Source organism: Ursus arctos, unplaced genomic scaffold (genome assembly GCF_023065955.2).
Source record: "Ursus arctos isolate Adak ecotype North America unplaced genomic scaffold, UrsArc2.0 scaffold_10, whole genome shotgun sequence".
Classification (NCBI taxonomy): Eukaryota; Metazoa; Chordata; class Mammalia; order Carnivora; family Ursidae; genus Ursus; species Ursus arctos.
The window spans coordinates 58,416,216-58,439,372 of NW_026622764.1; the positions used below are offsets into that span (position 1 = coordinate 58,416,216).

Below are 23,157 nucleotides of genomic sequence, written 5' to 3' on the forward strand. Positions count from 1 at the left end.
GGTTTGTGTTCACCACTCTGGAGCCTCTTTTCCTCCTGCTCGCTGCCCTAATTTTTCTTCACAGCGGCAGCCTGTGCCTGGCACGTCTGTGTGGCATACCCGACCCACCACCTCACCTGGCTGTTCTGCCACTTGGTCATGAGGGCCGCTTGACCAGACCTAGTATGCAAGTTCCTGAATTGCTCCATGCCAGACCGCGGGGCTTTAGAAATGCAAATAAGGAGTCTATTCAGCCTCGTGCATGTGCAGTTAGAGAATCTCAAGCCAAGCTCCAGGGCCAAATTCCCTACACCAAGCGCCTACCGCAGCTGGGGATGCCCTTGGTCTGACTCCCTTAGCCTCCCAGGGGCTGATGGGGGCACTGGTGCTGGCAGCGCTCACTGCCCTGGAGTGGTGCCTAGCAGTTTATCTGATGGTCAATGGTTATGGCTGCCGCCTTGGAAATCTGTTATCTACCACATTCAATACGGGTTTGGTCAGTGAGGTGTCTTGCACTACCTGACTTTCTTAGATATTTGCCTATCCTCTGACTCCCCCACTAGATTATAAGTTCTAGGAAGGCAAAGATTCTTTTATTCTGCACTGTATCCTACAGTGCCCAACACAGAGTAGGTGTTCAATAAACACTGCTTGATCGAGTAAATGATTGCAATTGAATTACAGATTGTCTGGGATACATTGTGAATAAAATGGCAGAGACGTCAGCCATTGCCCAGAACTTCTAGAAAGAGGTCTCAGAACTTGTGGTATCCTAAGAGTTGGCCGGCATTCCATTTGAAATGAGAGATCCAGACTTTCAAGAGGACATACCTGCTGCTGGGGAGCAAGTGTTCTGGAGACACGCACTAGTTTGCCAGTTCTGGGAGGGCCAGCCTGACAGGCATCGGGCAGTGGGAGACCGCACAGGAAGGCTGGTGTGAAGCCTGGGGGTGCAGAGAGCGGCGGTGAGGAGTCCCGGCTCAGGCAGCTTTGAGACAGCCAGTGGGAGGTCTGGCAACCGGATGTCTGTCCACAGGCAGAAGCACCTCAGTCCCCACCCACACCTTTACCAGATGGAAGCTTCGATGTCCCTGCAGATCAGGGATTGCCAGAAGCTGCCCCAGCATATTGGTCATCCACTCACAGTAGACGCTCCTGCCCACATGGGCTGAAGGAGCTGAGCCACAGTGTCAGAGCCCAGCCACGCAAACCAAGGATGGCGGGCTAGAGAGCAGGAAGGCGGACTGTGGAGACCCCACTCTCCTCGAGCTCCTTGGCCCTTGTCAGATCTGCTAATATTTCCCCTGCTACATGGGGCGAATACACCTTTATCACAGTGTTGTTTAAAATTAAACGAGGTAATATCTGTTGAGCTTTTAGGACAGTGTCTGGCAAATAATAAGTGCTTAACACATGATTATTAGTGTCTAAATTGTTTTCTTTTAAACTTAAGAGACCAAAAGAGGGCTATACAGGAGAGGCAACACTGGGGAGAAATGTAACAAATATTCAGGTTCATGGTACACCTGTCTCAGAGAAGGCCTGACTCATGCAGTGCTTTACTTGAAGTTGGTTTTTGTTTTACATTATCAAAGGAAAAATCTAGTTGTCTCTAATCCCATGGGAAAGAATCTTCCTTCTCAGGAAGCACAAAGTAATCTTGAGAGCTTTGTTAATCCTCGTAAATTTGTGAACAGCTCCCCTCTTATAACCAGCCCTGGGGAAGTCTGTCTGTTGCCCGGTTCGTTTTTGGTCTGTGTCTTGCCCTAAGGGAACAGGTGCTCTCTGAGGTCCTTCGAGAAGGCGTGTAATAGATATGATAAAGGCAGAGCACATCCCACAGTCACGGCGTCTCTGCTTCTCCGGGTAGACAGAGAGGCTTTCCATGACAATTAATTATTCACATTTTCTCTCCTTCCCGTCAAATACTTGGTTTCCTAGCTAGCTCCAGGAGGCACATTTTCTTTGGGGTGTGTATAAGCCTAGCACCCAGTGATGGCTTGGAGCTGCATGCTGGGGTTCTTTGAGCCTGTTGATTTTAGGGCCTCGTGCAGTGGGCACATGCCGGCGATGGCTGGAGCATATTAATGCCACCACTTATTCTCCTTATTCTTCTCAGTGTCGGATTTTAGCCACTTTGATCGCCCCGGTTCAAGCGGTGCAAACAGAGCTCAGGGGTCGAGTCTTCCTCTTCCTTCCTTGCTTGCTCTTGGCTGCATCCCAAGCTGCCCGGGCGAGCTGTGCTTGGTCAGACGCCTTTCTCCGTGTCCACCCCCTGCGCGGAGGCTGGGCGTCTTGCCTGTCTGCAAAGCTGTACACGTTCACTCATCCACACAGGCTTCAGCCTGGCCTTTGTTACTGCTCTCTGGGAAACCTTTGTGTGGCTGATAGAGGTGTCCTGACACCAAGCACCCTGACGACTCTGTCTTAGAGACTCAGAAGCTACCTCGCCTGGGACCTCTCCGCACCAGGTCTCTCACGCTTGTCGGTGAGCATGAGAGGGCAGCGCTCCCATAGAAAGGCCTGGGCATGTGCCGTCGGGGAGGCGGTTTCCGGGTTATTCTTCCTCAGATGCCCAGGGCCAGGCCAAAGAGATGTAAAAGGGTGTCCAAGACAGGGAGCTATCAGCTGGTGGCTGAGAAGCTAGACGGGAGGAGGCAGGAGAGCAGCAGCGAGCGGTGAGGTAGTAGCAGCCTGGCCAGAAATGATGGGCTGGGGCAGCTGCTCGTTCCGCCCAGAAATAACTAGAGACGAGAGGGTTAGCACACTTCTCTGCAGAACCATGGTGATTGTGCACACAGACCTCAGAGGCCGTGTGACCTCGGCAGATTACTTCCCCTTTTTGTGCCTCGATTTTCTGCTCTCTAAAATGGGAACAATCATAGCACCCCTTCCCCAGGGTGGTTCTAAGGATTCAATGAGTTCTTACATGTAGAACATGGAGAAAGTGCCAGGCCACAGAGAACATCATGCACATGTTAGCTGATGTCTCTCCTTGTACACGGCCACACGCACACCCCGAGAGCAGGTGCAGGGTCTTAACGGACTGCCTCGCTGCTCTGACAATGTCTTTTCCCAAACATTCTTTTGACTCTGTATGTCCTTTTTTCCTCTTACAGAAATCATCTATAATTTTCTCAAGTGAATTTCTTCATCCCCCAAGTCCTTCAAAGCCTTTCTACCTCTTTCCATTTGTACTGAACTTTCCTTAATGTTTAGTAAAGTCACACGTCCCCACTGTTGGAAGATCAGGCTACCATGAAAGAGTGAAATACGCATTTTATTTGATTGTGGTACTTTCTCCTACCTTTCCTGGAGTTACTGACTGGTGGAAAAACTGCATTGGTTTGCCTTGTCGCTATTTTTCTTTCAACTGCACTTCTGCTGATAATGGGGCTAATGTTCAATGAAACAGAAAGTAGTAAGGTGAGCAGAAGAGCAAACAAAGGACCACAAGCGTCTGTGAATTCCGATTGTTTATTTAAGCCATCGTGATGAATTTTCCCTGATTCGAATTGTGTGGGGGCACACATGTATTAGATAACCACGTAAAAGCAAGGATACAGTCTAAAGGTAACGATCCATCCTTAAATTCAGCTCATGAGCTCAGCAGGGCACAGGTCCCATTGCTAACAGGACATCCCTCCTGGAAGTCATTCCGGCATGTCACGCCAACATGGCCAAAGTGGAACTCCTTATCTTTACCCACAAATCTGCCCTTCTCCCTCTATTCCGTATCTCTTACTTAAGCATCGGTATCTGACCAGAAACATCAAGGTACCCTCTTCTCCTGCTTTTCCTGCTCCCCACCCCAGGCCGGTGGGCTCCGAGGCCAGTCGCCGGTGGCTCCTACATAGCTGGTGAATCCATGCCTTTTCTATATGTCCCCTAACTCCTCCTGCACCCGTACGTATTGCTGTGTAACAACCACGCCCAAACAGTGGCTTTAAACAACAGCCATTTCTTATTTCTCACATGTCTTGGGTCAGCTGATCTAGACCAGGCAGAGCCCGGTGGCCCGTACCGTGTTTCTGTGGGTGTCTGAGATCGGCTGATACAGGCTGGGCTCAGCCCGGGCGGCCGTGATCCGTGCAGCTCTCCTCCTGCTTCCTGGCACCAATGGCCTAGCTTCTCAGGGACACATCAGGAGCACAAGAAGGCAGAGGCCCAAACACGCGTCACCACTGTGTCTCTCTGTTGGCCACAGCTAGCCGTGTGGTCAGATCTGAAGTCCGAGGGTGGGGAAATGCACTTCGGCCATTCTGTGGAAGGAACTATAAAGTCCCATGGAAAGAGCAAGGAGACAGGACAAGGGAAAGAACGAGGGCCGATAATGCAGTCTCCTGCCGTGCCCAGTCCTCGGGATCTCTCGTCTGGACTGTTCACTCATCCTCTGACTTCCTACTTTGCCTCCCCGACTAGCTCCGCACATCCCTCTATGAAAACTTGCCACTGCCCCTCATCACTACCAAATCGAGCTGAAGCCCCGTGTAACCTGGCGCTAGGCCATTTTTCCCACTGCATCTGTTGCCATGTTTCAGAATGACTCACCGCCCCCTTCCAAATGTGCTTGTTTTTTGGCACAGTGCTGTGCCTTCACAAACCATCTCCCTTCTCCCTGCCGTGATCTCACCCACGTTTGAGGTGATTATGAGTGAGAGGTTGTTTACCCTTCAACGCCCCGTTCACATGGCGCCTCCTCCAGAAGGCCTCCCCAGAAGCACTCTGGAGGAAACGTTGCTCCTTCCTTTGTCCAATTTGTAGTAAATTGGAATTACATCATGCTCATCTTTCACTCGTGTAAATTCAAGACTACGTGCTCAGCCAGAGAGGGCAGGGGGCTGAACAATGCCACCCACCATTCTAGTCCACGATCCTGGAAGTACTGAGACTTGCCTTTGCCCTTACCTTGGTCATCCTTACGTTTCAGAAGCCTCTTGCAGGGTGAAAGGCCCAGCCTGCTGCGGGGGGTCTGGTGCTTACTGATACAAGACTATTCTTTTATAACACAAGGCCTGCAGCAAGCCTGCTGTTTCGTCTGCTGTTCAGCCAGAGGAACACCTATCTGGCTGCGTTGTCTTGCTGCGAGTAGGACCGTCAGTAGTACTATATTGGAAATTCAAGGGACTTTCAGTGGTAACATTGTCTCTAGGTAATTTTTACCTCGGGGTGACTTTAGAATCTAAGCCCTGCCTAAAATGCTACTCTACTGTATTTCCTATAGGCACATATCAGATGGAATTTTAATTTTTTATGACTGTGTTTATGAAGTTATTTGTGGCTTATGGTTCTTGAGAGGGCTACTGCTGTGGGTGTGTAGGTTGTACACTGCACAATTCTAAGGGAGCAGCACTATTCACACCAGAGTCTATGTAAACAGACTCCCATAATACTCGATGATACCAGCTTCCTTAGATCTCCAGTGCCTGATACATATTGATTGCTCAACAAATGTGTAAATAAATGAGTAAATAAGAAAGGCAACAACAAACTGAATTAACTATTTCCGAGTGAAATAATTCAACAGAGTTGGGTTGAAAATTCAGACAGGTTTTGATCCAACAAAATTGAAACAATGTTATCGCAGATGAATGTGATGAAATATACCTGCAAGCCTATTTGGCATGTCTTGCAAAGCTAGAAAAATAATTATTTTTCATTCTGTAAATTGATTGAGGTTATTGTTCCTAAAAGCACATCGCACTTCTCAAACGCTATTGACTGCGAGATTGACTTCTACCTAATGCCCTAGTGGACATTGCGAGGCATGTGTGTGATGACAGATCTACATTCTAGATGAATCTAGCCCCCCAAGTCACAGTAGACTTAAAGATTTCTTGGTTTCCCGTGCCTGAGTCATAAAATATTGCAAACAGGGCCATCCTTTAAAAGAGCAAGTCTTTTACCAGGTTATCTGAGAAAATACGCTGAATATTTCTGAATTAGAAATACACCAGTGTGGCCAGCAAGCCGTTCCCTGTGGGATAGTGTTGCCAACTTAAATGGTCAACTTCACCCTCGGAATTCAGTGCTTCCAGATGCTCTTTCTGCCAGAGACATTGGCAGGGTAAACGACCCATTCAGGGTGTGTGGGCTTCTGAGTGGACGTGGCTTGAGGAGAAGCCCAAAGACAGCATTACCACAGGCAGCAGTGGTCCCACCGTGCTCCCCCAGCCCTAGCCACAGCCCCAGCAGGCAGCCTCAGCTAGAACGCTGTGCTTCCTGCCTCCCCCACCGCCATGTTCCTCCCTATCATTCTTTCCAGCAGCAAGGTGGTCATGACCAGGCCACCCCAGCGTCAGTCCAGTGCCCATCCATATGCCTTCCCAGCCAGGCCTTTATCTGTCAGCTGGAGAGTGCCTGGCACAGCACCTAGCATGAAACATGAAGAAAGGATTCCATAAATGTTAAGTGAATGAACAAGATGAACCAATGAAATAAGCAAATCTGAGGAATGTAGTGGTAGAGGGACCATTTGTAGTGTTAGGCACTGCAGTTGCTTCGGGAAATATTAAGTGGTCTACACTGAACCCGACAGCATCTTTTCTGATGGCCGTGTTATCCCTTCCAGATCAGTGGAGATTTGGCTTTCCGCTGTGTACTAGGAAGTACACTTGACCTGATGCAGTGCGGGGTTCTCCTAGCCCTGCCCAGTTCGGGGGCTATTCCTAGCAATACTTCGCTAGTGTTTGGGCTGCCAGGGTTTTGTGGGCGAACTTGGGAATGGGAAAATCCTAATGATCACAGAGCCAGTTCAGTTAACCCTCAGCTTCTCTTCCTGTCACGGCTTTGCCTGTCATCACAGGACACTTTCAATGACGTAGTCACCGTTTTTTGGTTTCATTTTGTTTTTCGTGCTGTGCCCCCAGGTGAGCTCTCCGTGGAGGAGGCGCAGGACCCCTTCCTGGTTAGCATCCACATCATCGCGGACCCGGGGGAATCGCAGCCGCTGCAGGAGGCCATCGACAAGGTCTTGGCTTGGATCCACCCAGACCTGCAGCTGTTCCGGGTGTCGGAGAGGAGGGCGTCCCGGCGGCGGCGGAAGCCCTGGAAGGTGGCGCAGCCGGCGCTGGCCGTCGTGCTCTTCCTTCAGGAGGAGTACGGCGAGGAGCAGATCCTGCGGCTGCACCGCACGCTGCAGCGGCCGCCCTGGCGCCACCACCACACGGAGCGCGTGCCGGGCAGGTTCCTGCCCTACCTGCCGTGCAGCCAGGACTTCTTCACGCTGGCCCCTGGGACGCCGCTGTGGGCCATCCGGCCCGTGCACTACGGCAAGGAGATCGTGCGCTTCACCATCTACTGTCGCCACGACAACTACGCCGACATCCTCAAGTTCTACGAGCTGATCCTCAGGCGCAGCCCCAGTCAGAGGAAGACGGACTTCTGCATCTTCCCCATCTTCTCCAATCTGGATGTGGACATCCAGTTCTCCCTGAAAAGACTGCCCTGCGACCAGACCCCCGTCCCCACCGACTCCTCGGTGCTGGAGTTCCGGGTCAAGGACATCGGTGAGCTCGTGCCTCTCTTGCCCAACCCCTGCAGCCCCATCAGTGAGGGGCGCTGGCAGACGGAGGACCTCGACGGGAACAAGATCCTTCTGCAGGTACCCAGGGGGTGGAGGGCAGTCTGTCTGTCTGTGTCTACCTCCCTGTCCGTTGGAGGGAACAGAGAAACAAGTGGGTTGGCTCTGCCAGAAACCCCAGTTACCCCAGTACCTGGTCAAGAGCAATGAGTTAAGAAAAAGGAGGGATCAGTGGCCCCCTGTCTGGCTCTTAGACAAAGTCAAGGTGTCCCTTCGCTGCCTAAACAGGAGAGGAGGCATCGAGGGCTCTCTGTATTGGCTGTTTTCTCTTGGCTACCTTGGCTGTGTGCCTCAGCAAGCAGCTGCCAGTTCCTCTGCGTGCCTCTTCGCCTGCTGTTTGAGCCTCCGCTAAATGTTAGTGGCTCCTGGGGAGTTCAGATCAGCTTCTATCCCAGGGACCTTGTTACTGATGATTCCTGAATCTACTCCCTCACGCTTACGGAGTTTTTGCCAGTGTATTCTTCACTTCCGCAAAGGACCTTCAGGAAAGCCCAGCTCTTAGAAAACTGTAAAATCTATTGACATTGCAAAGAGAAGATAGCTGTCTCCTCTTTCCCTCTCAGGCCTCCCCACCGTCCACGCATGCACCCTTCCGCTAGGCAGTGAGTGGGTTGTTAAAAATCCAGTGATCACTTAAAAAATTACTTTCTCATAAATATTTTAAGAAGTAAGCGATGCCTTTGAAGTTTTGGGTTTCAGCAAGCTTGGGAAGAGGTGAGCGGATACATTTTAAGGGAATGGATGCAGTAGGCTGTCCTCTTCCTCTGTAGTTAATCCTTCACTCAGTTCCCAGACCCCTTTTTCCTCCCATCCTTCCAGTGGTTGCTTGACACTCTTTTAGGATCATTAATTATTATTTTCGAGAATTCAAAATTCAGCACGTAGACTTAATACCCTACACCTGGCCCAACCTGATAAACGCTTTCTAAACCCAGGCTTTCTGGAATTAACATGTAAATCAGTTCCAAGCATATAGGACCTTGTTTTTCAGAAAAACCTCTGGCTTGGGCATCTCCATTTTCCCCTTTGGCTACCTGAAAGGAGAAGGCTGAGAGTGCATTAGAGGCCATTATCTTGATAGGTGCAGATCGTAGTTACTCGAATCACAGGCGAATCTCCATGGTTTTTCTTAATTTTGACATCAAACATCAGAATTGTAATCCATGTATCACAAAGCAAAGTGAGAATTGGGCACATGTCAGAAAACTGGTTAAAACTACAGCTGGGCCACTTGGCTCAAGTCAGAAAGGTCACCTCTGAGACATTTACTGTTTATAGGACACAGATAATTTTCTGATTTTCCTTTGAACTATACAAATAAGAAACTAAATATCGCTTTATTATTCAGTGAACTGAATGCTGGCTAGCATTTGCTCTGGAGTCTCTTTCGAAATGTGAGAACAGAATTGTTCTGTGTTTGAAGACTGCCAATGCCGGATGCAAAATATAATGCAGTTGAATAAGAAAACGTAAATGGAAGGATCTTGTTTACACTAAAAGACCAAAATGAGTGTGATTGTTTTGAAGGGACTTCTTCCTTTTTTGCAGTAATTAGAATACTTCTTCTCTCGATGCCTGTAATAACGTAAGTGAGAGAACAAAGTATAAAAGGTTGGCCCGGACCATGCTCAAAGGAACCATTGAAAGAATATTTCAGAGAAGATTCACACATTTAAATGGTTATAAAATCGGTACAGGTGCAGGCTTTTGAAGTTAGAGCCTCAAAGTGTGAAAAGAGTAAGAAAAAAGATTTGTATCTTGGGTCTCAGGAATGCAGGCCTTTGTTCAATATAGTACTATGTCGAGGCAGCAAATTAATGTGGACAGAAATGACTAAGAGTCCCCTCATAATGCTTGATGATGGCCATTTGTACAGGTTGCTGGGACGGAATCACTGCAGAGAGCAACCTTCTGCTCTAGCATGAACTATGCACCTGCCTGGCTCTTCACTTACTTTTAAGTAAATATTTATGTCTCAGTCTTTAGCAAAATTACGATATGAAGTCATGGAGAGGGACCCCGTTGAGCGAATGCCTTTTATATACACATCGTCCTCAGCAGTGTATGTTTTCCAAGTTATAGTTTCAATTATAAGTTTTAATATAAATGCTTTTGTTCAGTTGGGTGGAGTTACATGCTGGAACAAATCTTGATTGAATAGTTTGTAGTTGCTTGCTTAAAATATAGATTGAATTTTATTTCCTCATCCTGCCCCATTAACATTCCATATTCCAGAGATCTCCTCCTCTGATGTAATTCCTCTGGAAGACAAAAGATGAAAGGTTTTTCTCTAGGGACTACCCAGGCTTTTGTAAGAATTTGGAATGTTTTTGGCTAAGATCTGATAAGATCGAAAGAAGGACTTCCTCCTCCTGAAACTTACCTCCCCTTCTTTCTTTGCACTGCTGGATCCAGGGGGGAAAAGGCAGGGAAGGGGAGGGCGGGGAGTTGCCAGCATCAGAAGTTGCCCAAGATCCCTCTGGAAAAATGCATCCTAGAAATTTGCATTAAAGCTCAATGATGCCAAAGTGCAGCTTTCTGGTGTCATGGTCCATGTTCTGTGAATCTTTCCATATCCCTAGAGCTAAACTAACATGGTACTTTGGACACAACGGGTTCTCTTTATATGTTTCCCTTCACTTTTTGTTGAAGAATTGTATGATATATGCCAAAGCGCATATATCCTAAGTACACAGCTCGGTGAATTTTTACAAATTGAACATTTGTGTAAGCAGCACCCAGCTGAAGAAACAGGACAGGAAAACAGAAGAGAAGGCCTCTCCCCAGCTCCTGTTGGGGATGCCCTTCCCGTAAATGAGCATAGTAATTACTCTATTTCGCACAAAAGGGGGAAGAAGTACCTAGTCAAAGAAATTGGGAATTTGTATGTTATCTTTTTTTTGTACTTATCAGTAGATCTCACATTTTAAAAAGATTTAAGATAGCTGGCAAGAAGATTAATAACAATAATTAGACAGCAAAGGGACTTGAAATAGTTGGAATATATTGATAAGAAAGTCAGATAAACCAATGGTGACATCCAAAACACGTGCATTTCCCATATGGCGTCTAGAGCTAACTGGTAGCCATGAGCCATGTGTGGCCATTTAAATTTAATATTTGAAACATATTGCATGGTGCACAGGGTGTTATATGCAAATAATGAATCACGGAACACTACATCAAAAACTAAGGATACTCTGGTGACTAACATAATAAAAAATTATTTTAAAAAAAATAAAATAAAATTTGAATCAGTTAGAATGTAAAATTCAGTTTCTCTGTTGTACTAAATCCATTTCTCTGTCTTACTAAATACAAAAGACATTTTCTCTGTCTTCCTGAACCACATGTGGCTAGTGGCTACCATATTGGATCGCACAGATATAGAAAATTTCCATCATCACAGAAAGTTCTGTTGGGGAACATTCTTCCAGAAGTAGTCCTCATATTTGACTTAAAATTCTCTAGCAGCAGAAACAAAGTGTGAAATCATTTGTGACGGGATTTAGATTCCATGAGGTGAAAATACACCATGTTTAAGATGCACGAGTACTCCTGGTTCTGAGTCCTGGGAGCAGTGCCCCCCACCTTCTTGTGTCCACAGTGGAGTCAACAGCCCACCTTCAACTGTACCGCTAGAATAACTGCACCAAAGCCTTACAAACCTCTTTCTTACATGGCTCCTGCAGAGTGGGCCTGGGTGCCTGGCCAAGCAGAGTGCAGAGAAACCACTGCACAGAGGAAGGGTGGGCAAAACAAAGTGGTCCCCACCACTTCTGGACACTTGGCTTAATCCCAGAGGGAGGGATAATGCTTCAGATAATCTCCCCAAATTTGTTTCTCTTAGGCAGGTTTTTGGTACACAGTGACTAACAGTGAGCTTGGCTTTCTTATTCCCAGCCAATTGCCTATAGTATGCCTGCACCATGTAGCTGGTCAAGCACAGGGTCATAGGTCCTGCCCCTCAGCCAATCTGAGCTGTGTGCTGACGTCTTCTCAGAGAGCTCCCAGGAACCTGATAAGGGCACAGGCCTTGATGGAAGGCTACCTGCCTCCTTTGGAGACCTGCCGTGGGAATGCCATGGGTAGGGCCAAAGCTCTCCTTAAGAAATTGTTTGGAGCCCCCCCCCCCCACCAAATACACAGACAAAAGCCCAGCGGAGGGCCCAACGCTCAGTTCCACCAAGAGAATGTGACTGTAGCGTTAGGCTGGGCGGTGTCGAAGGCAGGTGTCTCTGCATTGTCAAAGAAGCAAGGTAATTTAACAATGGCGTCTAAGTCTTTGGAAGTCTCTTTCCATAGAGGATGGTCTTTGTGTCTGCGTAAGGCAAAAGAGGAAATCAGTTTAAAACCAAAGGATTGAAGTAAGATTTAAAAGGCAAGAAATCTGACAGAGAATTGTGAAGCGTTGCCGGGCTCAGCCCCTGGGGCTTTCTTCGCTGGGGAGCTTCTACGGTCTCGTCATGGGCCGGCTACTTTGTTGTCTTCACATAACGAGGGGATTGCCTAGACAATCCGTCTTGGGATGCCGGGGACACCGGTGCTGTGGAGGGTGGGGAGACAGGTGCTGATGAGGATGCAGTTGAGGGACTGAGTGGGCTCCAGAGACTTCGTAAAAATGTTTCATTGTGGTATAATACACGTAACAATAAAACTTAGCATCGTAGCCATTTTCAAATGTACAGTGAAGTACATTCACACCGTTGTGCCAACGTCACCGCCACCGTCTCCAGGCTCCTGTACTCTTCCCATCTCGCAAAACTGAAACTCTACCCGTTAAACAACCCCCACTGGCAACCAGCACTCCACTTGCTGTCTCAGTGAAAATTCGACTACTCTGGGTAGCTCACATAAGTGGGATCATACAGTATTTGTCTTTTCATAACTGGCTTGTTTCACTTAGCATAACGTCTTCAAGGGCCTTCCATGTTGTAGCCCGCGTCAGGATTTCCTTCCTTCCTAAGTCTAATAGTCCATTAAGAACATGCCGTGTTTTGTTTATCCACTCATCCGTTGATGGACACTGGAGCTGCTTCCCCCTTTGGGCTGTTGTGAACAATGCTGCTGTGAACATGGGTGTACAAATATCTGTTGGAGTTCCTACTTTTACTTCTTTCGGGCGTATACCCGGAAGTACAGCTGCCGGGTCCTGTGGTAATTTCATGTTTAATTTTTTGTGGGGAGGGACCACCATACTGCTTTCCATAGTGACTATAGTATTTTCTATTTCCACCAACAATGCACAGGGTGAGACTTATTTTTTAAGAAAGCAGAAAAAGACTTGCTCTGTGGGAGGCCACAGCAGATCATTTTTCTACTCAAGGAGGTTGGAAAGAATAGAGCAGACATTGAAGTGAGGCTTGCTTTATCGTGATTCACCCCATGCACTCCAGAACTAGACTCTACAGCAGGAATTCTGAACCTGCCGTCCTTGGACCCAAGCACAGTTTGTGTGCGTGTGTTTCTGTGCGTCATTGGAAAAGGTGCATCGGGTCTGTCTCTTTCAAGATTAAGACTCTCCAGAGGCTTCTCGTGGCCCTTGCAGTCCCTTCCAGATCTTCACCAAGGCCTTCACCTTTACATCAGCTGGTTACTACTTACCTCGCAAGCCTTGTCTCCCACGTTTCTCCCCCCTTGCTCCCTTAGGCCGTCCACATTGGCCTGCTTTCTGTTCCTCAGATGTAGCAAGCTCCTGCCTCACGACCTTTGCACCTAGTGTTCTGTCCACCTGGAACGATCTCCTCCAAGATGTTCACATGGCAGGTTCCTTCTTATCATTCATGTTTCAGAGACGCCTTCCCTGCCTGCCCCACATAAAGTAGCTCCCTTTCTCTGGCCCCAGCACTCTCTATTATATTTTTTTTACGGTTACTACTATCTAAAATTATTTTATATATCTGTTTTCTTGTATATTATCTGTCTCTACTACTAGATTGTCAAATGAATGAATGACTCTGAGGTTGGGAAAGAGGGCCTAGAGCAATGCATCTCAAATGGGTGTGTGACCACCCAATAGCCTCTTACGTCTGGGTTGTGATCCCATGTTGAAGGAAGGAACCTTGGCCGACATTTATTGGACAACCCCTCTGTACCAACACTGTCCCTCTCTCCTCCCTTCAGTAGCTCACCCTCCAGTGGAAGCAGCAGTCATGCAAACCAAAATATCCAGCAGAATGTTCCAGGTGCTGTGGTTTAAAATACTCCTACAGGGCAGCGTATGGCATAGGCTTTGTGGTCAGATGTATTGGGGTTGGACCCTAACTCGTTTACTTACTAGCGGAGTGACGCCAGACATGTGACGTGACATTGCTAAGACTCTGTTTTCTAATCTGAACATTTAGGATACTAATTCTTACCTTGCAGAGTTACTCAGACACTTAGAGTGCCTTTGAGGTGCCACTCAGCACCCATGGACCCGTGAACAGTAGCTGTCGTTACACAAAGGGTGGGTTGGTTGATGCTAGCCAGGGGTCAGAGGGTCACGAGAGGCTTCTTAGCAGAACCGATGCCTGAGCCGAGCTGAGCTGAGCTGAGGGTGGCCGAGGGTCCAGGGTATCCAGGGGAGCCCCAGGGCAGCAACAGGCACAAAGGCCCAGGGAGGGCTGCTGGACCCCGGGGCAGTGGTCAGGGTCCTGAGCTGCCATCAGAGGGCAGGTGGCATTTCGGGAGAAACCAGCACAAGAAAAGGCAAACCATTCTTCAGATGCTCAGGACAGAAATGCCAGAGTCATTTTGAGGTTTTCCCTTTCAGGGGTCCCTGTTTATTCCACTTGCAGAATACACGCCGAATCTGCCTGCTTCTCAGCTCCGCCATCGGCCTTGCCCCAGGAGCCCCTGAGTGGCTCTTTATTTCTGCAGCCCATTCTCCACTGCACAGCCAGAGGGCCCTTCAAAACATAAGCGAGACCCACGACTCCTCTGCTTAGAGCCCCCAGGGGCTGCCCATTCTGTCCCACGTGGAATACAAGCCCCTTCCCCCAAGGGCCCAGCAGGCCCGATGCTGCCCCCCCTTCCACTGTTCTCACCTCTCTCGCCTCACTCTGTCCAGCCACCTGCCTCAGGGTCCACCCTTCAGAACAGCTTGGGCCTCTCTGTCCCCTCTGCCTGGAGCCACCACCGCCCTCCCCGCCAACCCCAGTGGCCGTGTGGCTGCTCCCTCAGCCCCCTTGGGTCTCCACTCCATGTGCCCGCGTGAGCAAGGCCTGCCCGGCCACCTGATGGAAAACCTTCCCTGCCCCCTGTGCCTCACACACACACTCCAGCAGGCCTGCTCCCGGCCCTGCTGGCTTTCCCTCCTTTTAACACGCTCTGTGTTGGCTCAACATAAGCACCTTGAGGCAGCGACTTTATCTGATTTGCCCACTGGTGTATCCCTCGTGCCCCAAGTAGTATCTGGCACAGATTCCACGCTCGGTGTTCAAATGAACAAGAGAAGGAAAGACAGACGGGAGGAGAAGTGGGAGACTTGGGGCTGTTTCGGGCCTGCTGGTGAAGGCAGACTGAGCGGTGGAAAACCTGGGCACAGCTGTTTGGAGGAGACGGGGGACAAGGGGGGAACGCAGAGTGACGAGGGCCCAGAGGAGGAGGCTGGGCTGGGAGGCACAGGGGAGCCCTCGCTGGTTCGTGGTGTGTGCCAGCCGACTCCAGTGGGACACGAGCCACGGAACACTGGACAGAGGGCAAAGAGGAAGTGTGGGTGGCCTCGCCTGGCCTCTCCCTGCCCTTCATGTCAGGACCCGCTTCTCTTCCACGCAGAGAACAGTGGCCATGCTGACAGGAGCCCTTCTGCCCCACTGCCCCTCCATCAGGCCAGGGGGAGCCTGGAAGAGGAAGGGAGGGCCCAGCCAGCATCTCTGGGAAAGTCAAAAGTAGTCCATCCTCCTAGCTGCCAGAAACAGTGGCAGACCACCTGCGGTTGGTCAGCTTTTTGCCTGGGTACGAGCTGACGCAGGGAAGAATTTAGCCAAGAAGTAGTCATGATGTGATCATGAATATTAATTGCTTGCTTAGAAGGTCCTGCGCTTTGGGGGCTAACTGTACTCCAGTGCCTTACTTTACCCTCTCGGTATTTCTACCCACAGGGGCCATTCGTACCCCGACCCTGCAGATGCACACCCTGAGATTTAGGTCCGGTAACTGCTGCTCCCAGTTGTTACCAACAGCAGATGGGGGTGGGGGCAGGGGCTGGCAATTGTCCTAGGCACATCTGACTCATGAGCCCACGTTGGTTGTGCTGTTCCTGTCCTTTTCCGAGGGACCCAATAGGGGCCTGGACGTTCCCTCTGCCAGTGCTTCTCAAACGTCAGCAGGCATGAAAATCACAGGTTCCTGGGGCCTGCCTGCGGAGACGCTGGTCCAGGAGGTGCAGGGCGGGGCCTGAGAGCCTGCCTTTCCCGCCAGCTCCCGGGTGCTGCTGTGGGTAGCACTCCCTCTGCACGGTCACCAGGCACAGGGTATCCTCAGGCGGGACTGCCCAGTTGTTGCTTCGCCTTTGATTACTGCTGCTCAGGGCATGTTCACCTTTTAAAGTGTATTTATAATTATACTTAAGAGCAGGTTTGAGATAGAACACCAAGAGCACAAGTTGCAAGTTGGTGGTGATCATTTCCCAGTACACATGTAGTGAATCATTCATTATGTCATACAACTGAAATTAACATATGTCAGCTATATAGCAATTTTTTTTTAAAAGGGGGAAAAAAGCCAAGTCACAAGAAGAGTCTGGAAGGTGAGCAGAGCTTCCTAAAACTGTTTTCATTTTGTTTTGTGTTCATCAGAATGGAATTGCTATCCTACTTTTTTTCTCTTTAAAAAAAATTATTTTTTTCCTCCCCCCAGTGACTAGAAACTCATTGGAGCCCATTTGTTTGTTGAAGGTATTTCCTTTTTAATTTTTTTTATTTTATTGAAGTGTAGTTGATGTATTAGTTTCAGGTGTACAACATAATGATTCAACATTCATACACATTATGAAGTGATCCCCAGGATAAATCTAGCTACCATCTATCACCACACAGAGCTGTTATAATATTATTAACTATATTCCCTGTGCATGCCCGTGTTTTATTAATTTTATAATTGGAAGCTTGTACCTTTTAATCCTCTTCCGCGATTTCAACCAATCCCTACTTCCCTTCCCTCTGACGACCACCAGATTGTTTTCTGTATCTGTGAGTCCATTTCTGTTTTGTTTTGCTTTTTAGATTCCATATCTAAGTGAAATCATACAGCATTTGTCTTTCTTTATCTGATTTATTTACCATAATACCCTCTAGGCCCATCCGTGTTGTTGCAAATGGCAAGATTGCATTCTTTCTCTATGGCTGAGTAATATTTGAGTGTGTGTGTGTGTGTGTTTACGTATGTATACACATTTATATCCATTCATCTATTGACGCACACTTGGGCTGTTTCCATATCTTGGCTACTGTGAAAACTGTTGGCAGTAAACATAGGGGTGAATACATCTTTTGGAATTAGTGTTTTTCTTTCTTCAGATGAACACCTAGAAGTGTAATTGCTGGATCATAGGGTAGCTCTATTTTTAATTATTTGAGGAACCTTCATACTGTTTTCCACAGCGGCTACACCAGTTTGCATTCCCACCAACAGTGGGTTTCCTTTTCTCTACATCCTCATTAGCACTTATGATTTCTTGTCTTTTTGAAAATAGCCATTCTGACAGGTGTGACGTGGTGTCTCACTGTGGTTTGGGTTTGCATTTCCCTGATGATGAGTGATGTTGAGCATCTTTTCACGTGTCTGTTGGCCATCGGGATGTCTTCTTTGGAGAAATGTTCATTCAGTCCTTTGCCCATTTTTTAAATTGGATTGTTGTTTTGATGCCGAGTTGTACAAGTTATTTATATATTTGGGGTATTAATCCTTTGTCAGACATATGATTTGAAAGGTCATCCCCCATTTAGTAGGTTGCCTTTTTGTTTTGTGGATGGTCTCCTCCCCTGTGCAAAACCTAAAACTTTTTATCCTGTTCTGAGCGCTAAGCCTGATGTCCAGTACACGGCAGCTACTCAGTAGACTAGTTTGTCCCTCCTCCCCCTTGGTCTCTAATATTCTCAGGGTAAGAGTGCAGTGACCCAAGGGGCGGGGCACCTGCTCACAGAAGCAGGAAGACACCATGTAAACAGGAGGCCATTGGGCATGCCAGTTTGCTCTACCTGCAAGGTTTGTGGCTCCCAGTCCAGGCTCTGAAGAAAATCTCTGTTTTCAGTCAACCACAGTGCCTATACTGGATTATTTTATTTGCACAGACTATGCAGAGTGGTGGAAAGTCTCCCCCAGAAAATCCTCTCCCAGAGCATCGTCTGGGTTTGGCAGTCCTGAAGAATGTGTAAGTGATATCATAGCTCTTTCAGGCCTGGAAGGAAGAGTAAATCTGGGGGGGGGGGGGAGGGAAGAAGCGAACTGTGATTATAGGTCCTGGCAAGACTTGGAATCAGATCTTTGAGGCAGAGGAAGGAAAATGAGGCATCTTAAGCATGTCTTCTGCTCTTAATCTCGGAGCAGCTTTCCCCTTGGCCTCGCCTCCCTGTCTCAATTTATGTAGTGGTCTGCCCACAGCTCTGCTACCAAAGGAGTCGGATTTGGTGGTAGATCTGCAAGGAAGTGCTCCTGTACCCGCATGTGACAAGGGGCTCCCAGTAGGCAGGGCTGGTCCCCTGCAGGTCAACTACATTGTGTCTGGAAGTAAACTGCAACAGAAGTGGACAGTCCCGCACTCTCGGGAGCTGAGTCAGCGAACGCTTTGAATGTCTCCTCTCAACTACATATGGTACTGGAAATGGACAAGATGACCAGGAGAGTCCCTGTGCACCAAGTCCACCAGCTGGTCCAGACCATTCTATGGAGTGTGACATGTGCAGGCATGGTGCAGCCAAGTGGGGTGTGGCAGGCGTGCTCCAGAGGCAGCACCTCCCTCCGGTCCGGGGCAGGGACAGCAGGACCATAGCCAGTGCCTTCGGGGAGCCAGCAGCTAGGCACCTGAGCTGTAGATCTCACAGATCTAGACCAAATCCTGTCTGCCTGGTGATCTGACAGCTCTATCAGATTGGCCTAACCTTGAAACACCTACTTTAGTCTCCAGTGAATTTTCCTCCTGTATTAATATATTTTTTGATATCTTCCAATTAGCCATTCTTTGATGTTTTCACATTTTCTAATTTTTTTTTGCATGCAAAGAGGAGGATTTGCTCCTTGTTTTTTATTTTATTTTTTAATTTTTTTATAGTAATTTTTTTATTATATTATTAGTCACCATACAGTACATCCCTGGTTTTTGATGTGAAGTTCGTTGATTCATTAGTTGCGTATAACACCCAGTGCACCATGCAATATGTGCCCTCCTTACTACCCATCACTAGCCTGTCCCATTCCCCCCCCCCAAGCCCTCAGTTTGTTTAGAAAGTAATGAAACCAAATCACCCAAATTTTGCTTTGGAAATTAGAATTTTTAATTTAAATTTTAGTTATTGAACATAGAGGGCAATATTGGTTTCTGGAGGAGAATTCAGTGATTCGTCACTTACATACAACACCCAGTGCTCATCACAACAAATGTCCTCCTTAATACCCATCACCCATCTAGCCCATCCCCCACCCCCCCATCAACCCTCAGTTTGTTCTCTATCGTTAAGAGTCTCTTACGGCTTGTTTCCCTCTCTTTTTTTCTTTTTCCCCTTCCTGTATGTTCATCTGTTTTCTTTCTTAAATTCCACATATGAGTGTGATCTTAATGGTGTTTGTCTTTCTCTGACTTAGTTCACTTCGCATAATACACTTTAGTTCCATCCACGTCATTGCAAATGGCAAGATTTCATTCTTTTTGATGGCTGAGTAATATTCCATTGTGCGTATGTAGCACATTGTTATCCATTCATCAGTCATTGGGCATTTGGGCTCTTGCCATAGTTTGCCTGTTGTTGGTAATGCTGCTATAAACATCGGGGTGCATGTGCCCCTTCACATCTGTACTTTTGTATTCTTTGGGTGAACTAGTGTACTAGTGCAATTGCTGGATCATAGAGAAGTTCTGTTTTAACTTTTTGGGGAATCTCCATACTGTTTTCCAGAGTGGCTGCACCAATTTGCATTCCCACCAACAGTGTAAGAGGGTTCCCCTTTCTCCGCATCCTCGCCAACACCTGTTATTTCTTGTGCTGTTAATTTTAACCATTCTCACAGGCGTGAGGTAATATCTCACTGTGGTTTTGATTTGCATTTCCCTGATGCTGAGTGATGTTGAGCATTTTTCCATGGGTCTGTTAGCCATCTGGTTGTCTTCTTTGGAAAAGTGTCTATTCATGTCTTCTGCCTGTTTCTTAACTGGATTATTTGTTTTTTGAGCGTTGAGTTTGATAAGTTCTTTATAGATTTCGGATATGGAAATTAGAATTTTTTTAATGACCCTGTTACTGCTACCATAACAGAGCATTTTAGTACATTTCCTTTCAGTTTTTGGTTTTTGGTTTTTGTTTTGTTTTGTTCTTTGGTCATGTAAGCGGTATATGTCAGTTTTCTTTAAAAACATGTTCTGTTTACTTTTTCTTTCTCATCTGTCCCCAAAAAATGTCAGAAAAGAACCTTTTGCTAAAAGGCTTCAGACCTTTTGGCTAGTTTTCTCTTTCTCACCTCCAACCTTTTATCCAACAAGATGGAAATTCAAACATTACTTTGAGTTTAAGGAACTTTCTCCCTGATTCTTGGCTTCATGCCAAGAGAATGAGCCCCTGGACCCTCCGAAACTTTATGCTAAGGGAATTTCTGTCCCCTTCTCTGTACTCACGTGCTGCTTCGTCACCCAAGATGCCTTGGTTCCCCTAGCTTGGGTTTTTGTCACCTCAGAGGAGTCCCTTTCTTCCTGGGGTGGTCTGGAAGGGGATTCTATGAGGATCCAGTTAATACATACTGGTATAGCTGTCATAGAACCCACTTACAGCAGGCTCTCGGTCAACACCTGCTTTCAAAAAATAGTCCCACATCACCAGCACCACCTGGCCTGAAGTTTAGAATCACCCGCCCAGGCCACGGGAAAGTAGAGAGGGCTCCTGGACCCACCACAGCCCTTGCTGTTGTCAGTGGGAGCCCGAAAGCTGCGGCCCTCAGGCGAGAGCCCTCACCTTCCCCACAGAATGACTTCTCCCTCTGCTATGTGAACAAGGTGGGGGGCAGGGTCAACAGTAGGCCATGAAGGGAGGCAGAAAGGAGCAGAGGGTTTCAGTTGTGGGGAGGGGCAGTGGCAGTGGGAGGCACAGAGCCTGGACCACCTCCAGTCCTGGCCCGTGGGGCTCTCTGTCCATCTGCTGCTGAAAGCTGTTGGCCTGTGTGCCTCAGTGCCAGCCCTGCTCCCAGGACACCGAGTGTGACTCCGTATCAGGTGGAGTGCTTTCTGTGTGGGTGCTCTGCAGCGCAGGAAGGGAACGCCTGGATTTGACAGTCCTACTCTGCCCAAACAGGATCTGAATATTTCCCGGCCTCTCTGCCCACTCCCTGCCCTCTGGATCTCGGTGTATCCCTGAAGAGGCCCCTTCACCAAGCCCTTGCCCTGCCAAATATGAGGGCATCGTGCACACCCTGGCTGAAGAATCACTGTGATTAACGAGTGAGAGAGCCACATCGCCACAGGGTCTCACAGTATAAGGCTCTTGCTCAGCCAAGTGAGCCTTTTCTAAATGGGCTTCAGACTCAATGACTTGTAAGTCCTTGTAGGTCGGGGGGAACCTGGTTAATACCAGCGCAGCATTCCACCTGGGCACACAGATCTCTCCAATGCACTGTGGGAAGGAGGCAAGTCAACAGTATCCCTCATTTCACTTCTACTTACTGAGAATGTTGTATAATGCTGTTTAGTTTTATTCTCTTATTTCTTCAGTACTGCTTAATGTCTGTATTTGGCATTTATAAATTATGTACTGCCTTACTTCTAGAAATAGTTTAAGTAAATATATATCTATATATGTATTTGTGTGTGTATAAAATTGCAGAATAGTTGTCCTGAGTAAAAGATCAGAAAGCATATTGATAGAGAAGGACAGACTAAAAGGACTTGGGGATTAAGTGTTGAGCTCCCCGGAACTGAAAGCAGAAAGAGAAACACAATTTTTATTGTTAGATTTAAAAAATAATCTAGATCCAAGACCATGAATGGTCCTGGGTGCTAAATCTTAGTAGGTTCCGGGGCGCCTGGGTAGCGCAGTCGTTAAAGCGTCTGCCTTCGGCTCAGGGTGTGATCCCGGCGTTCCGGGATCGAGTCCCACATCAGGCTCCTCTGCTGGGGGCCTGCTTCTTCCTCTCTCACTCGCCTGCTCTGTTCCCTCTCTCGCTGGCTGTCTCTCTGTCACATAAATAAATAAAATCTTTAAAAATAAATAAATAAATAAATCTTAGTAGGTTCCTTTTATAAGAATCACTCCAGGTAACAGTGGATGGCCTTCAACTATGACTTTTGGAAGATGCAGAAATGTTTTTTGTGTGGCCATGGATAAAGTCAGGGGTGACTGATGACTTCAATAGCTATGACCACTCATGTCTTTAGGTGAGAGATTCTGTCCTGTTTGCTCTGGAACAGTAGTCTAATGCCTGTGATTATTTGTCAAAGACTCAGGAAGAGGAAATAAATTAGAAATGGCATAAATAAAACCTTATGGTGGCAGGAGGGGAGCAACCATTTGGGGAACCCACGAAGCACCTTCTCTCCCTGCCAGTTGTCCTAGCTCCTGATCTCATAGGGTCCCTCAAGAGCCAAGCCGATGTCTGCTGCTGCATGCTTTGGTACCAGTCTGCACTCCTACCCAGAACCCAGCACCCCCAGCTCCTGCATATCAGTCCCTCTGTGTCGCTGGGCTTAGTGGCTCATGCTTTGAGATGTCTCTCGACTGCAACTGAATAGACCTTTAGAATTACATATACCGTGTCATCTTCCATGGCAATCGCTTCCACTTCTTAAGCACATATCTGTGTCTCTCATGGTCCATTTAATTTATTTATTTATATGTGATATACTGCACATTACATATGATATCTATGATTTATATATGTGTGTGTATGTATGTATATATCATCACCTTTAATCCCCAAAAGCTAAAAATCCTTTTTTACCATTTTGCATATTACAAAAATGATGATCACAAGTTTGGCCTCTGAGCCAGCGTTTGCATTTGTATCCCATCTCTTCCAGATACTTAGCTCTATGACAACCCTGGGCAAGTTATGCTCCCTCTCTGTGCCTCAGTTTCTGTATCTGTCAAAGGAGGGTAATAAAAATAAGTACTTCATAGGACTGCTGTATCAGCCAGGGCTCACGCGGGCTTATGCGTGATCTAGAGTAAGGACTGTACACCATCATGGGAGCGGGCAGAGAAGGCTGTGCCCCCAGTGTGGGACCTGAGACCTCCCCAGATCTGATCAACAGTTAGGAGGAAAAGCCGATGGGAAGTCGAGGAGATCAAGGATGTGCTGGGATGAACCTAAGATGCACTTGACCAGTCCCAGCAGCGGCTGAAAATGGAGGAGCAGTGGGAGCTGGAGGCTGCGGGCCTGTGAGCAGCTGCATGCCCACCAGGGGAGCCAGCAGCTGG

The 23,157-nt window shown here is 47.8% G+C and overlaps 1 protein-coding gene across 3 annotated transcripts in view; it reads left to right on the forward strand.

Moving 5' to 3' along the window:
* The window catches only part of FAM124A (family with sequence similarity 124 member A), a 99,634-nt gene that overhangs the window by 19,692 nt on the left and 56,785 nt on the right, over nucleotides 1-23,157 (forward strand). For all 3 annotated transcript variants that reach the window (XM_026493211.4, XM_057308908.1, XM_057308900.1), the window contains one exon: nucleotides 6,849-7,582. In XM_026493211.4, coding sequence (XP_026348996.3) covers nucleotides 6,849-7,582 — 734 coding nt within the window. The remainder of the gene's footprint in view (nucleotides 1-6,848; nucleotides 7,583-23,157) is intronic.